General features: G+C 47.6%; 1 protein-coding gene and 1 non-coding gene across 19 annotated transcripts in view; both read right to left on the minus strand.

Moving 5' to 3' along the window:
* Positions 1-12,007, minus strand: part of UBAP2L (ubiquitin associated protein 2 like) — a 40,014-nt gene that overhangs the window by 5,252 nt on the left and 22,755 nt on the right. For 15 of the 18 annotated variants that reach the window (XM_036086767.2, XM_036086774.2, XM_036086781.2 and 12 more), the window contains 13 exons: positions 11,346-11,544; positions 10,466-10,743; positions 10,131-10,303; positions 9,013-9,202; positions 8,239-8,293; positions 7,644-7,818; positions 7,241-7,313; positions 6,124-6,319; positions 5,954-6,042; positions 4,700-4,753; positions 3,768-3,849; positions 2,849-3,066; positions 2,270-2,375 (listed from right to left, as the gene is read on the minus strand). In XM_036086767.2, coding sequence (XP_035942660.1) covers positions 2,270-2,375; positions 2,849-3,066; positions 3,768-3,849; positions 4,700-4,753; positions 5,954-6,042; positions 6,124-6,319; positions 7,241-7,313; positions 7,644-7,818; positions 8,239-8,293; positions 9,013-9,202; positions 10,131-10,303; positions 10,466-10,743; positions 11,346-11,544 — 1,888 coding nt within the window. Of the gene's footprint in view, positions 1-550; positions 945-2,269; positions 2,376-2,848; positions 3,067-3,767; positions 3,850-4,699; positions 4,754-5,953; positions 6,043-6,123; positions 6,320-7,240; positions 7,314-7,643; positions 7,819-8,238; positions 8,294-9,012; positions 9,203-10,130; positions 10,304-10,465; positions 10,744-11,345; positions 11,545-12,007 lie in introns of those variants that run through there. The other 3 variants (XM_036086790.2, XM_036086788.2, XM_036086787.2) reach the window with 1 other exon arrangement.
* LOC118532354 (small nucleolar RNA SNORA58) lies at positions 3,919-4,059 on the minus strand. Its single transcript, XR_004915667.1, has one exon. It is a non-coding gene; the product is annotated as a small nucleolar RNA SNORA58 (small nucleolar RNA).

The following is a 12,007-nucleotide window of genomic DNA, read 5'->3' on the forward strand; positions in this document are numbered from 1 at the left end:
TCCCACACATCCTTAGCTACAACCCACAAGTGCAAAACAACGAATAATCCACAACCCCTGAGAAGCGTATGGAGGGCCGAAGAGTAAGAACACTGTTGCAGGCCAGCACAGTTTCCACAGCTGGAGTCACTAAAGACTTTAACAGATCTCAACCGGCCACCTGGCCTGGGGCCTTGGAAGCCACTTCCCTAAACCAGCTCCGAACGCCACCTCATCTGCCTTTCACATGACAGGACCAAGCTGTTTCAGGCCTTTCCCTCTGCTTACGTCAGAGGCAAGGGGAAGACCTACGTGGAAAAGAGCTGTAATAAGCATGGAGAATCAGGGATTTTCTACAAAATCACTTTCTTTACCAATCAAAGGGCTGGAAACTGAGGCTGCTTCCCCTCTCCCACCTTAACACAATCACCATGACGAGAGGGTAACAGTTCTTAGTTCTTTGGCTATGCTGGGGTTTGACTGAAAAGGCCCCCCTCCACCCGTCATCCACGGCACAACATTGGCTCCTAGTGTCCAGACAGACATGCACGGAAAGAACGCCAGAGTTAGCTAAAGAAATACCACAGTTTATTGAAGACTACAAATATTTTGTTACAAGTTGAAACTACATGCCTTCCAGAAATCAAAAGCAACAGCAGGTGTGTGCATTGACGCTTCGGAGGTGCTGCACCGCTGGAACTCGAAATGGGTAAGACAGGGTCAGACACATGGGGGAGAGGGAAATGGGGGAAGGGCAAGTTCAAAGCCCAGAAGGCATCCACCAACTCATTTCCCCAAGCCACGCAGGCATGGCCTCAGCTCAGCAGGCTCTCCTCAGTGGTCTGGTTTCTGAAACAAGACTTCAGTGCAAATTTATACACACACACAAAACACAGCCCCCAGCCTTGGGCCAAATTAGCTCTCTGCCGTCCAGAAATGCTTGTAAGGGGGTGGATATTTTCTTCCTAAAAGGAATCAAATACATAAAAATAAATGAATTTAGAGGTTGATGAGGAATGGGATGACAAGAACCCTCTGTGGGATTGGGAACTGGGGGTGCTCAAAAGACTGTTATAGCAGGTTTCTGAAATCTTAAGGGGAATAAGAAACTAGGATTTCCAGAATAAGGTATGCCATTCTTTTATATTATCACCTACCTCTTAAAATTCTTTAATCTGGTCCAGCTAAAACTTAAATCTAATCAGAATGGGGCCACTCCAAGTCAGAAAGCTTACAATCCTCCCCTCCAAGGATTAGGGTGCACCTTGCTTGGTAAGAGGGGCAGCCACAAGGAGTGGGGTGTCTCAGGATTTCTCCAGGTTTAATCCAGACTCACTCCAAGTTGCTCCAACACAGTTCAAAGCTCTGCCTGTTTGTTAGTTCTCAGACCTATTGCCCTCTGTGCTCAGCTCAGCTTCCCAGTTATTGAAAACCTTGGGCAACCGACCCACCTGGAGTCCACACAGGGGTGAAGAACACAGATGCAGCTCCATCCAAATCACCATGAAAGCATAAGTGAGCTTAGAATTCTGAAAAACCCTCAACCCCAACTCTCTGCAGCTGCAACAACCTCATCCCCATATTTGTCTACGTAGAAGTCACTGAAAAAAGTAGATGGAACTCCTCCAAAAGCGGAGTGCAGATCTCAGGTACAGGAGCCAGGGCTAGACGAGGTGATCTTTTAGGTCAGTGCCCATTCAGAGGACTCCTACATTTCCCTCCTGCCATCAGATACACAAACAGACTTTGCCAAGAGACCAGCCATACAAAGGAGGGATCCTAAGGTCTCTCTCTCCCTCTCTTGAGTACTCATACCCCATGCCTTTCTCTCCACATGCTAGGTTTCCCAGCTAGGGAACAAAAAGGAGCTGCATGAGAAAGGAAGTGTAAGGCAAACCCGCCCCACTCTGCTATTCAGGAAGCACCTCGCTGCCCGTGCTACCAGTGCCGGACATGCTAGTACTGGCCTCCACTGACGTCTCAGTAACATCTTGGGGCCCCTTGCCCTGCTTCCCACCCAAAGCTTAGGCCAGCCAACGTATTCTAACAGCCAACACGTGCCCCAGGGTATTCCCATCTCGAGTGCTGGACTCCTGTTCTTACATCAAGCACCTCTGCTGGTGCTGCTTGGATAAACACCCACATCAGTCACACATGAAAAATCCTACATGGAGCTGCTAGCAGCACACCTCACCAACCCTGTTTTCTCAAGCACCATGTCTTCCTCCCTGAAACTCATTCAGTCACATCCTGTAGAAACCACGGACAGCCAGGGTCAAGGTGAGCTTACCAGTGTTATATCCGTGAGACCCATATCCACTTGGCTGTTGGAAAGGGGTGGCCGATGCATTCACACTGACATTCACACCATGCTGCTTGGAAGAGGTAGGAGCCACCTGAAGACAAAAGGGCTAGAAGTGAGGTGACATGGTGGCAGAGAACCATTCCCCCGTACCTGTCCTACTCTAGGGATTGGGCATTCAGATGGCTACCATCCTGAGACAGGCAGACCAGTCTGCTTAGTGAAATGGGCTCTCTACAGAGCTTTATAAAATCTACCGGTGAAGTCAAGAAATGGTAGTTCAAAGGAAGGGAAAGTGGTAGGTAGCAGCTGGTAATAAAGGACAGTCTAGGGCACAAAGCTGTATGGGATCACATCCCCTATCCCCTCTTTAGATAATTCTAACCTTTATCCCAATACCACCAATTCCAGCCCCCCTCCCTCTGCCAGGCCAGAAATAGGCCAGAGGTGGAACTGTCTCTCCTCATCCATTATTAAAAAGTCATCTAGCCTTGAAGGCAGCTAGGATAGTGTCTGGGGGCTGGGATTCTTCACCACCACAAGGAAAGACCAAGCCCAGGTACTCACAGGGAACACAGCAGGCCCGTACTGGAAGGTGCTGGGGAGGCCCGGGACCCCTGTGTAGTACGGCAGGCTGGTGTAACTATAGCCAGGAGGCAGCGCCGGGTTCAGGAAGGTCTGCTGCGTGGTGTGGTGAGTCTGAGTCTGGTTCTGTTGGGGCTGGGCCAAGGTTGTGGCCGGGGCTGGGGAGGAGGCATCCCCACGGCCAAACTTTGTGAGGTCACCTACGGCAGGAGAGGCTAAATGTATCTGCTGCTTCCTTCACCCCCAACTCCAGAAGACCCTGATCCAAGACTGTTAGAGTTCGATTCTTTGAATTACGTTTCTCTGTGGCAACATTTAGCACTGCTGAGCACAGTGCTAAGTCAAGCCAAACATCGGATGCCTGTACGATTCTGTGGGAGACAGACCCCCAGAACAAAGCTCCTGCATGATTTCTCTGCCCACTCCTATCCTTCTGGCCTTCCCCTGCTTCCCCTCCACGAGGAACACTCCATGCTGAACTCAAAACACATTAACAGCTCAGGAAAAAAGCTAGGTCAAAGAGGACGACAGGTCAGGCATAAAAAGAAGGATCATGGCCTAGCAAGGCACTAAGACTGCCACTGTGAGCAGGGAACAGGAGTGGAGAGGAGCAGAGGAAGGCCAGTTCAAGCACTGTACTTCCTGGCAAAGACTGGAGAATGACAGAGAAAACTAAGGCAAGATGTCACCTGGAACCACAGGGAGACAGCAAAGTGGGATGAGAAGGAAATCATCTTCTGCAGCATTCCAGATCTACCCACCCTGATTCATCACATCCATTCTATACCTTCTGCCAAAGGTCTTAATTAAAGTAAGAACTGGGTCCCTTCTTGCTATTAATCAGGTTTCTTCCACCAATCCCAACACACTCTCCCTTCATTCAGCCCCATCCCAGCCATACCAGAATAAGGGTTGCTGGCCAGGCTACCATCCCTCCCAGTCAGCGGAGTGGTGGGCGTGGGAAATGGGATGCTGTAGTAATCCTAGAAGAGAGAAATCAAAGAGCAGACACTCAATGACACTCACTCCCCAGCAGGAGTAACAGCAAAGCACAATGTTGGGAGTGCTGCAATTTATCCAGCCACTGATTCAGCTGGCTAGGGCTGGCATGAACTCCAAGTTACTCTGGCATACACTGTCCCCCTTGCCTGGACACAAACAAGCACAGTCAGACAAGGTCTACGGGTATGCCCACCAGGAAACACATCAAGTCCGTCGGAACTAATGATATTCTCAAATCTTTAGGTATATCCCTAACAGTTTACTGCTACTGAAAAATAGATTGCCTTGGGGCGCCTGGGTGGCTCAGTTGGTTAAGCGACTGCCTTCAGCTCAGGTCATGGTCCCAGGGTCCTGGGATCGAGCCCCGCATCAGGCTCCCTACTTGGCTGGAAGCCTGCTTCTCCCTCTCCCACTCCCCCTACTTGTGTTCCCCCTCACGCTGTCTCTCTCTCTCTCTCTCTGTCAATTAAATAAATAAATAAAATCTTAAAAAAAAAAAAAAGAAACAAGAAAAATAGATTGCCTTTCTGTAATTCAAAGCACCTGACACATACGGAAAAAGTATCCAGAGAGCTCCAGAGTACTCTGAGCTATAGATTAGGTTACAATTTGTTTACTTCAAAGAACTCAACAAGTGATTAAAAAGTTACCTTCAGTTAAAACCACTTCCCAAGTCCCTGTGTTCTAGGAGGTCTTGAGATCAGTCTGTGTGTGGAGGTACAGGCTGGGGAAGAGCTAAGCCTGTGACTTATCAACTGAACACCTGAAATAATCCCTCAACAGTAAGGTGAAGATCGCTTTCTTTTCCAATGCTCTACACCACATACTCACCAAGGGAAATCTTGTCTGAAGCATCTGTAAGTCATCATAACCATATACTTGTGGCTGGAAGATACAAACACGTAACATTATTAATAGGAACTGGTTACCATCGGAGCAAACCAAGGTGCTAAGAAACACGATAAGTCATTCCTAGGAAGAACAGGACATAGATTACTTGTATCAGGTTCCTTTAAGAGGAAAGAAGTGAAGAACAAAGAGATTAAGTGATTCCTGAAAGGTCTTAAAGCTTTCCTTGAACTACATACCACCCTGATTCAACTAGACTGCATCCCTCCGCTCTGGCAACAGCGGGACAGACAGGAGCCACGTACAAACAGCCTGTTTTACTCTCTATTCTATCAGTCTTTGTCATACCCTTCAAAAATATGGCTTAAGATTTATCTCTTTCAGTAAGGATTCACATTTTACTCTTGTTTTCTCTAACGTATGGCTACTAAGGTGGTACGGTTATTAAAAAATGGGTAGGGGCGCTGGGTGGCACAGTCAGTTAAGTATCCATCCGACTCAGTTTTGGGTGGGGCCATGATCTCAGGGTCGCGAGATTGAGCCCCATGTTGGGGTCTGCGCTCAGCACTGAATCTGCTTAAGATTCTCTCTCTCTCTCTGCCCCTCCGGCTCATGCGCTCTCTCTCAAATAAGTAAAATCTTAAAAAAAAAAAAAAAAAGTAAAAAACATTACTGGATGTTTCCTCTGTATGATATTCACCTAGACACTCTTGAGGAGCAAGAATGCGTGTCTTTTTAAACATTTCAAAATAAATACCCTTCATCTTAACAGACACCGAATCAAGGAATTTGATAGAAGAAACACCAGGACAAAAAGCTACCAATGTCCATCACCTACTCTCAGATAGTCCCCAGATCGGGTCAGGGAACTCTGCTCTGACTGGTCAGAGCCAGCAAAGACCCTCCAAGACAGGGAATCAATCCAACCAGAGAAAATAATTCTCTGAGAAACGGAAAGGGATTCCAGGTGGACACTCTGGCCTTTAGCTTCAGAGGCCCAGAATCTGTGTTTCATGCAGAGAAAACACACAATAGAAGAAATGGCCTTTGTTTAGTCCTCCCCCTCTAGAAATGATTAGTTCTTCCCAAAGTCAAAGATTAAAAACCTGTTTGCTTACATATGACAGCCACTCATTTATTTGGTATTTTAATTATAGTCTTCCACCTGAAGCCAGAGCTGTAAAGAGTAGCCACCTCACCTTCATCATTTGGAGAAGGCACTTCGGTCTCACTTACCGGGTAGGCGTGTAACAGCCCTGGAGCCATAATGTACGGATTAGGCAACAATGGCGGGACCCCAGGAGGGAGGTTGGGAGGAGCTTTTCCTAAAAAGAGAAATCACTTTTACCCTGTCACACAATTACTTCTCAATCCTCTGTCCCAGAAGAATGCCAGCCACCTTCTACCTGAAGTTGTAGCAACTGAGCTCCGAGTCGAGGCTGTGACGGTGGAGTTACTGCTGAGGCTGAGGCCCAAGCTGCTGCCGCTGTTGAGACTGGAGGAGACACTGACCACCGGGGGAGGCGCAGAAACCGTGCTGGATGCGGTAGAGAAAGTGCTGGAGGAAGAATGGAGGTTCGCCTCACTGTCCACGCTTGTGTGCTTAAAAAAGGGGGAGCAGTGAAAGACAGGAGGAAACAGTGATTAGCAAAACAGGTCAGGAGAGAGGCACACTCCCTTCTGCTGGTGAGAGCACATCAGCCGCCCAATTAAAAAGGCTGCGGCAGAGTTCTGGGTGCCCTCTGCCAAAGGAGCCAGAAGAAATTACTAATTATCCTCCAGCTACACATTTCCCAAGACTCACCAGGCAGGGGTGGTTAACAACAGACCCCCTGCAAATCATCCCCCGTCAGAGAGGCACAGAGCAAGTGGGGACAAACACCCCAGAAACCAATGCTGGCTGGCCAACGAACGGTTTAAGTCAAGGAAATACATCCTAGTCTTCTCTCCCACATTCTCCTTCACTAGTTCAGCAAGTTCTGATGAATTTGAACCTCAAATGGTACATCTGAGGAAAAAAGAGACTTCTAAGGAAGCCTTAGCACTCATTACCTTTCCCTGGTTTCTGGCAAACCAGACACCTTTGCCCAGAATGGGTCTTCCTCACCATCTCAGCCTAATTCCACAAATGGTTGTTCTAAATCACAAGAGTGAAATCAATGATTTGATCAAAAGTTTTCATCTAGCCTCCACTTTCATAGGATGCCCAGACTCACACTGATGATTTTCAGCACCTATGTTCAGCATATCCCAGGCCAAGGAATAAGAACAGCCACCCCAGTTGAGAAAGGGACGTTCTTACAGCATTTATCAGAACATACAAAGCCCTACCTACTTCAGTGTGAGAAGAAAAAAAAGTCACACAAAGACTCAGGAGTCACATCCTGGGTTTGGGGAACTGGCCCACAGCTCTGCAGTATTTCTGGATTCTCCTGCCTTGGCCACCTCGTGAAGAGATTTCCAAGAATCCCTTCTTGAGAAGTGTAAGAAACCACACTCCCTCTCTTGCAGCATCACACTTACCAAAAGAGTGGATGTCGAAGTGCGCCCAGAAGATGTGGATGACGAAAGGGTATTTTGCTGCGTGGATAACGTGCTGCAAAGAAGAGGATGCCATCGGCCACAGAGCTATGATTATGTGACCTGGAGCTTCCGTCAAGAACACGGGTGAGGAGATGAGGTGGAATATGGGACAAAGGAAACCTGAGATCATGGGGAGCACAGTGGCCAGCCGAGGGCAGGGAGCAGACACAGCGAGAGTGGCTGCTGAGAAGGGAGAACAGGCCTCCTGTGCTTCTACTTCCCGTAGCTTTCAGGTCATCCACCTCACTAATGTGGCCCCTGCCAGGCAGCAGGGACAGGACGGAGACAGAGAGCTCTGTTACTGCTCCTCCCGGCCCCAACGTTCAGCCACGACCCAAATCACCTGCTGTGTTGTGTGGTGGTAGCATTTGGACTCTCCTCACTGTGGCTCAAACCACCCAAGGAGGACGAGTGCTGACTGGCTGTTGTCAGTAAGGAAGCCGCAGACACCGTTTCGCTGAGCGGGGGGATGCCAGAAGCGGAAGGTGAGTCAGGTTTCACGGCAGCGCCCGTAGCACCTGGCAGTGAAGGATAAATAACTGAGCTCATCAGAGGAAAGGAGTGTCTGTGAGAAGGACAGAGACGACTCCTAGTCATGGGAGCCCCAGGCTGTCCCCAAGCCGAGAGTGTTGAGCTATTTCATAATGGACCATGTGTGTTTAGGTAGCCCCTCTCTCCCTCCCTTCCTCTCTTTTTTAAATTCCAAGCATTTCAGAGCACTGATCTCATTTATCCAACAAAAGGAACCAAGGGTATTATCCTGTTCTAAAACAGAAACTGAAAACTTAGGTTTGATATTAAATAGCAAGGCAGAACCACATGAAGACTATAACCAGAAGAGCCATGACTCTTCTCACTATAATCTAAGTAAAGCAAAAAATACTGAGAGGGGAGAACAAACACTACGACATAGAGGAAAAGGCCTGGAGAACACTCACCTTCAACAGATTGCGTGGTCTGTAACTGCGTGGCCTGCACAGAGCTGAAGCCATTCTGGTACAAGAAAACAGAGGGGTAAGAAACACAAAATTAAGTGAATAGGTCAAGTTAGCACTGACTCAGCTTAATTTCCATCAACAAATCTTTCAGAGAATTCTGCAAGCTAACCAAAGGATTAATGTAACGCAGACTACCCAAACAAAACGACAAGAACTTAAAATGGAAATGAAAACAAGGTATACCAATCCTGTGTGACCAACAGCAGCAGAAGGCAACCCCCAAACTGCTCGAGAGACCCCAAACCCAGAACAGACACAGGAAAGGCCTAAGTCTAGGGCCCCAGGGGATGACAGGGAAGTCCGGCAGTTCAGCCAAACCAGCCACTATGCTGGTTGCATCTGACCGTCACTCCACAGCACTTCTGGGACATGCTCTCCCCTCACCGGGCCGAGACACAGCAAGGTGTCTGCTGATACACACCCAGAAGTCTAGCACTCAGATCTTCCCAGAAAAGTAAACAATTATTTGACACTGATTCTACTACAAAGAACGAATCTTTACTGCAAAGAGAAAGGTTTTCTGGCTCTGAAACTCCAGGCTTGCCGAAAAGAACTTTCTAATTTCACCAACCACAGAAAGGTGCTTTTTCCAGCTTCTCAATCAGCACTTCTGAGGTATCTCAGCACCATTTGTCATGAAGTAAAACACTAACACTGAAGAGACTCTGCCCAATATTGTCCTAACCAGCACCCAGGGACTCGTAAAGCCACTACCTTTGCCTGAGTCAGGTCCTTTTGGGGTGATGAGGAGATGGAGCTGGGGTACCGTCGAGTCTGTGTGGACCTCTGTTCATACAGAGGACCCTGAGCATTATTTTGGGAGGTATAGGTTGTCGACTGAATTGGACCGCTCTGATAACCGGACTCCTGACTCTGGTTAGATGAAATTGTGGATGAAGATTCACTGTGGGGAATGCAGAAGGAAAATCTCAGAGAAACAAAGCAGAACAGATCCACTAATACTAAGGAAACGGTGGAGATCTTCTACTACAGTAATTCGATTACAATCAAAAAGAAAACTTCCAGCAACAAATAAACAATTTTCTCCTGACAATAGGTATTTCCACATCCTATAAAGTCAGGGTCTAAACTAAAACAGCTACCCTACATTCTGCTGTTTTAAGAAAAAGAGGCAAAAGCAGAAAGGACAGACCACTCCTGATCCCTCTGATACATCCTAACATGAACCCTAAGCACAAGGAAAATCACCTTTTGCTCATATTCATTAGGAATTCTGAGCTCCTGGCTCTCTCAGAAACCCTATTAGATATAAGGTTACTGGTAAAACTCTCCTGAGAAGAACTTTTAAAATATTCACATGCATTAATGGCAATTATGATTCAACAGATTAGGCTAGGGCCTAACACCTATATTTTTAAATTCGAAGGACTGAGGAAAATAGCCTAGTCCCAGAAATTCCTCCAGGATTTTCTATTATGCTGGCCCTCCCAGATAGTTATCAGAGGCGGTGGCAAAGGTTCCGTTTAACTTGTGTGATATATCAATGCTACATCTTTTCTAGGAGGCCAGAGTCATACCCTTCGTAGGCATAAGGCCCACACCAAAGGACCAAATGTGTCAGAGGCCTTGTTAGCCAGATGCCAAAGTCCTCTCACTCTAAAAGTACCCAAGAGGCATATCTCCACCTGTTTAGAATTACAGATAATCCTAGTTTAACAGTATTTTGAAATGCTTAACAAAATGCTACAATCGGGTACTTTTCCTTCACTCAGTCAGAGGCTCGGCCTCTTCGGAATTATAGGAATCAGCAAGAGACTCAGAAAAAGTAGTAAAAGCCCAATAAAAAGTCTTATGATTGAGGTTTCCTCTACCTGGCCGTGCTGGTATAGAGGCTACTTGGAGCCTGGCTTGAAGAGGCGCTCGTGGTGGGGGTGGACTCATAATCGGAAAGGACGGGCTCTGACCCAAACTGCAATGCCCCAAACTGCAGGTTTAGCCCTGAGATATCTGCTGAGCCAGGCATCTCCACAGCCAGAGCAGGAATCTGTAAAGAGAAGGTAATGGTTTTATTACAACCTTACTGTAAGACTAACAACAACAACAAAACCCTCTGCTTCAAATTTGCAGACTATCCCCCTACAATCTCAATTCCCAAATCCCATACCCCTTTTGCCCTAAGACGACACCCATCTCAAAGTTCAGGTACCTTTGAAGTCAAGGAGGCCTTTTTCTTCTGTTGTTTCAATTTTTGCTGAGCCGGCTGAGGGCTAGAGGACTGGTTGTCTGAAGACCCGGGAGACATCTGTGGGGCCGAGGTGGATTTGCTTGGCAGAGGAGAAGAGGGGGGCGGAGGTGCGGCTGTGGAGGTAACCACCGCGGGTGGCTTCTCCTGAAGGAACACCTCCATCATGGTTGACGATGGGGTGAATGCCTGGCGTTTAGTAAAGGGGCTGTGTACTGTTGAATCATTTGGGTTCTTCAAATCTGCATGAAGAAACCCAATATGTATGAGACCAAAGATGCTGATAAACCTCAATAAAATGCTATTTTCCTACTCTAGAGCCACAAAACGAGGCCCTCAAGATTCAGTACCTCATATAAACAGGCTCTCTTTTAGGGCTTACTATCATTTCTAAAAGTGATAATCACTGGATCATACCTGTTCTAAATACAGCCTAATCAAGTCAGCACTATTACCCTGCCTGTGTAAGACAGGAATCTAGGAACTGTCCATATTTAAAGTGTAGGATCCTAAAATGGCCAAGTCCGTGAAACTTAAAGGCAACGTGTTGTTCTCAAACACTAAAAACCAATCTAGGGAGAATCCAAAAACCCCCAGGTCAACTGAAGACTGCAACTATAAATGTGTCTAATTCTGATAAAGAGATACTGAGCCTCAACTTTTCACTACTCCCTAGCTTTCTGAACGCAGCCTATCTGACTAGGGGAACATTGGTGTGGGATACTAGCCAGCTGGCCGCCCTTCTCCTGACTTCAAGACATACTCTCCACCCTCGACTCCTGCCAGCTTCTGGCATTACTGCTCCAATGCTTAAAGAGTTCAAGTCCCTTTGCATCCCTCTCACCGTACTGCACCAGCGATGGGGACTGTGAGGCGGAGCCCATGTCCCAAGAAGAGGTGGTGGTGGTTCCAGGCTGAGAATGCTGTGCCGCCAGCTGGGCCAGGGCCTGAGCCGTCTTGAACTGCTCCAGGAACTGCGAGCCCGTGGTGCTGCTGCCCTTGGCTTCGCCGACATCACCAAACCCTTTCCCTAACATGCTCACCTGCAGATCAACACAGAGGTGAGAGAAATCTACAGCAAGCAAACGTGTTTGCTACTCAGAAAGACACTTCTCTACAGTGAGCGCCAGTAGAGATCAGACAAGTAAAGAAAGTCACCAGACTGAGTACACCGTCTAGTCCTTTAGAGCACAATTCTGGAGTCAGACTGCCTGGGTTCAAATCCTGGCTACATAATCATGGAAAACTTATTTGTAGGGGCGCCTGGGTGGCTCAGTTGGTTAAGCGACTGCCTTCGGCTCAGGTCATGATCCCAGGGTCCTGGGATCGAGCCCCGCGTCAGGCTCCCTGCTCAGCGAGAAGCCTGCTTCTCCCTCTCCCACTCCCCCTACTTGTGTTCCCCCTCACGCTCTCTCTCTCTCTCTGTCTATTAAATAAATAAATAAAATCTTAAAAAAAAAAAACTTATTTGTAATTTCTCTGGACCTCATTTTCCTCACCTGAGAA

The sequence above is a fragment of the Halichoerus grypus genome, chromosome 7, assembly GCF_964656455.1.
Source record: "Halichoerus grypus chromosome 7, mHalGry1.hap1.1, whole genome shotgun sequence".
Classification (NCBI taxonomy): Eukaryota; Metazoa; Chordata; class Mammalia; order Carnivora; family Phocidae; genus Halichoerus; species Halichoerus grypus.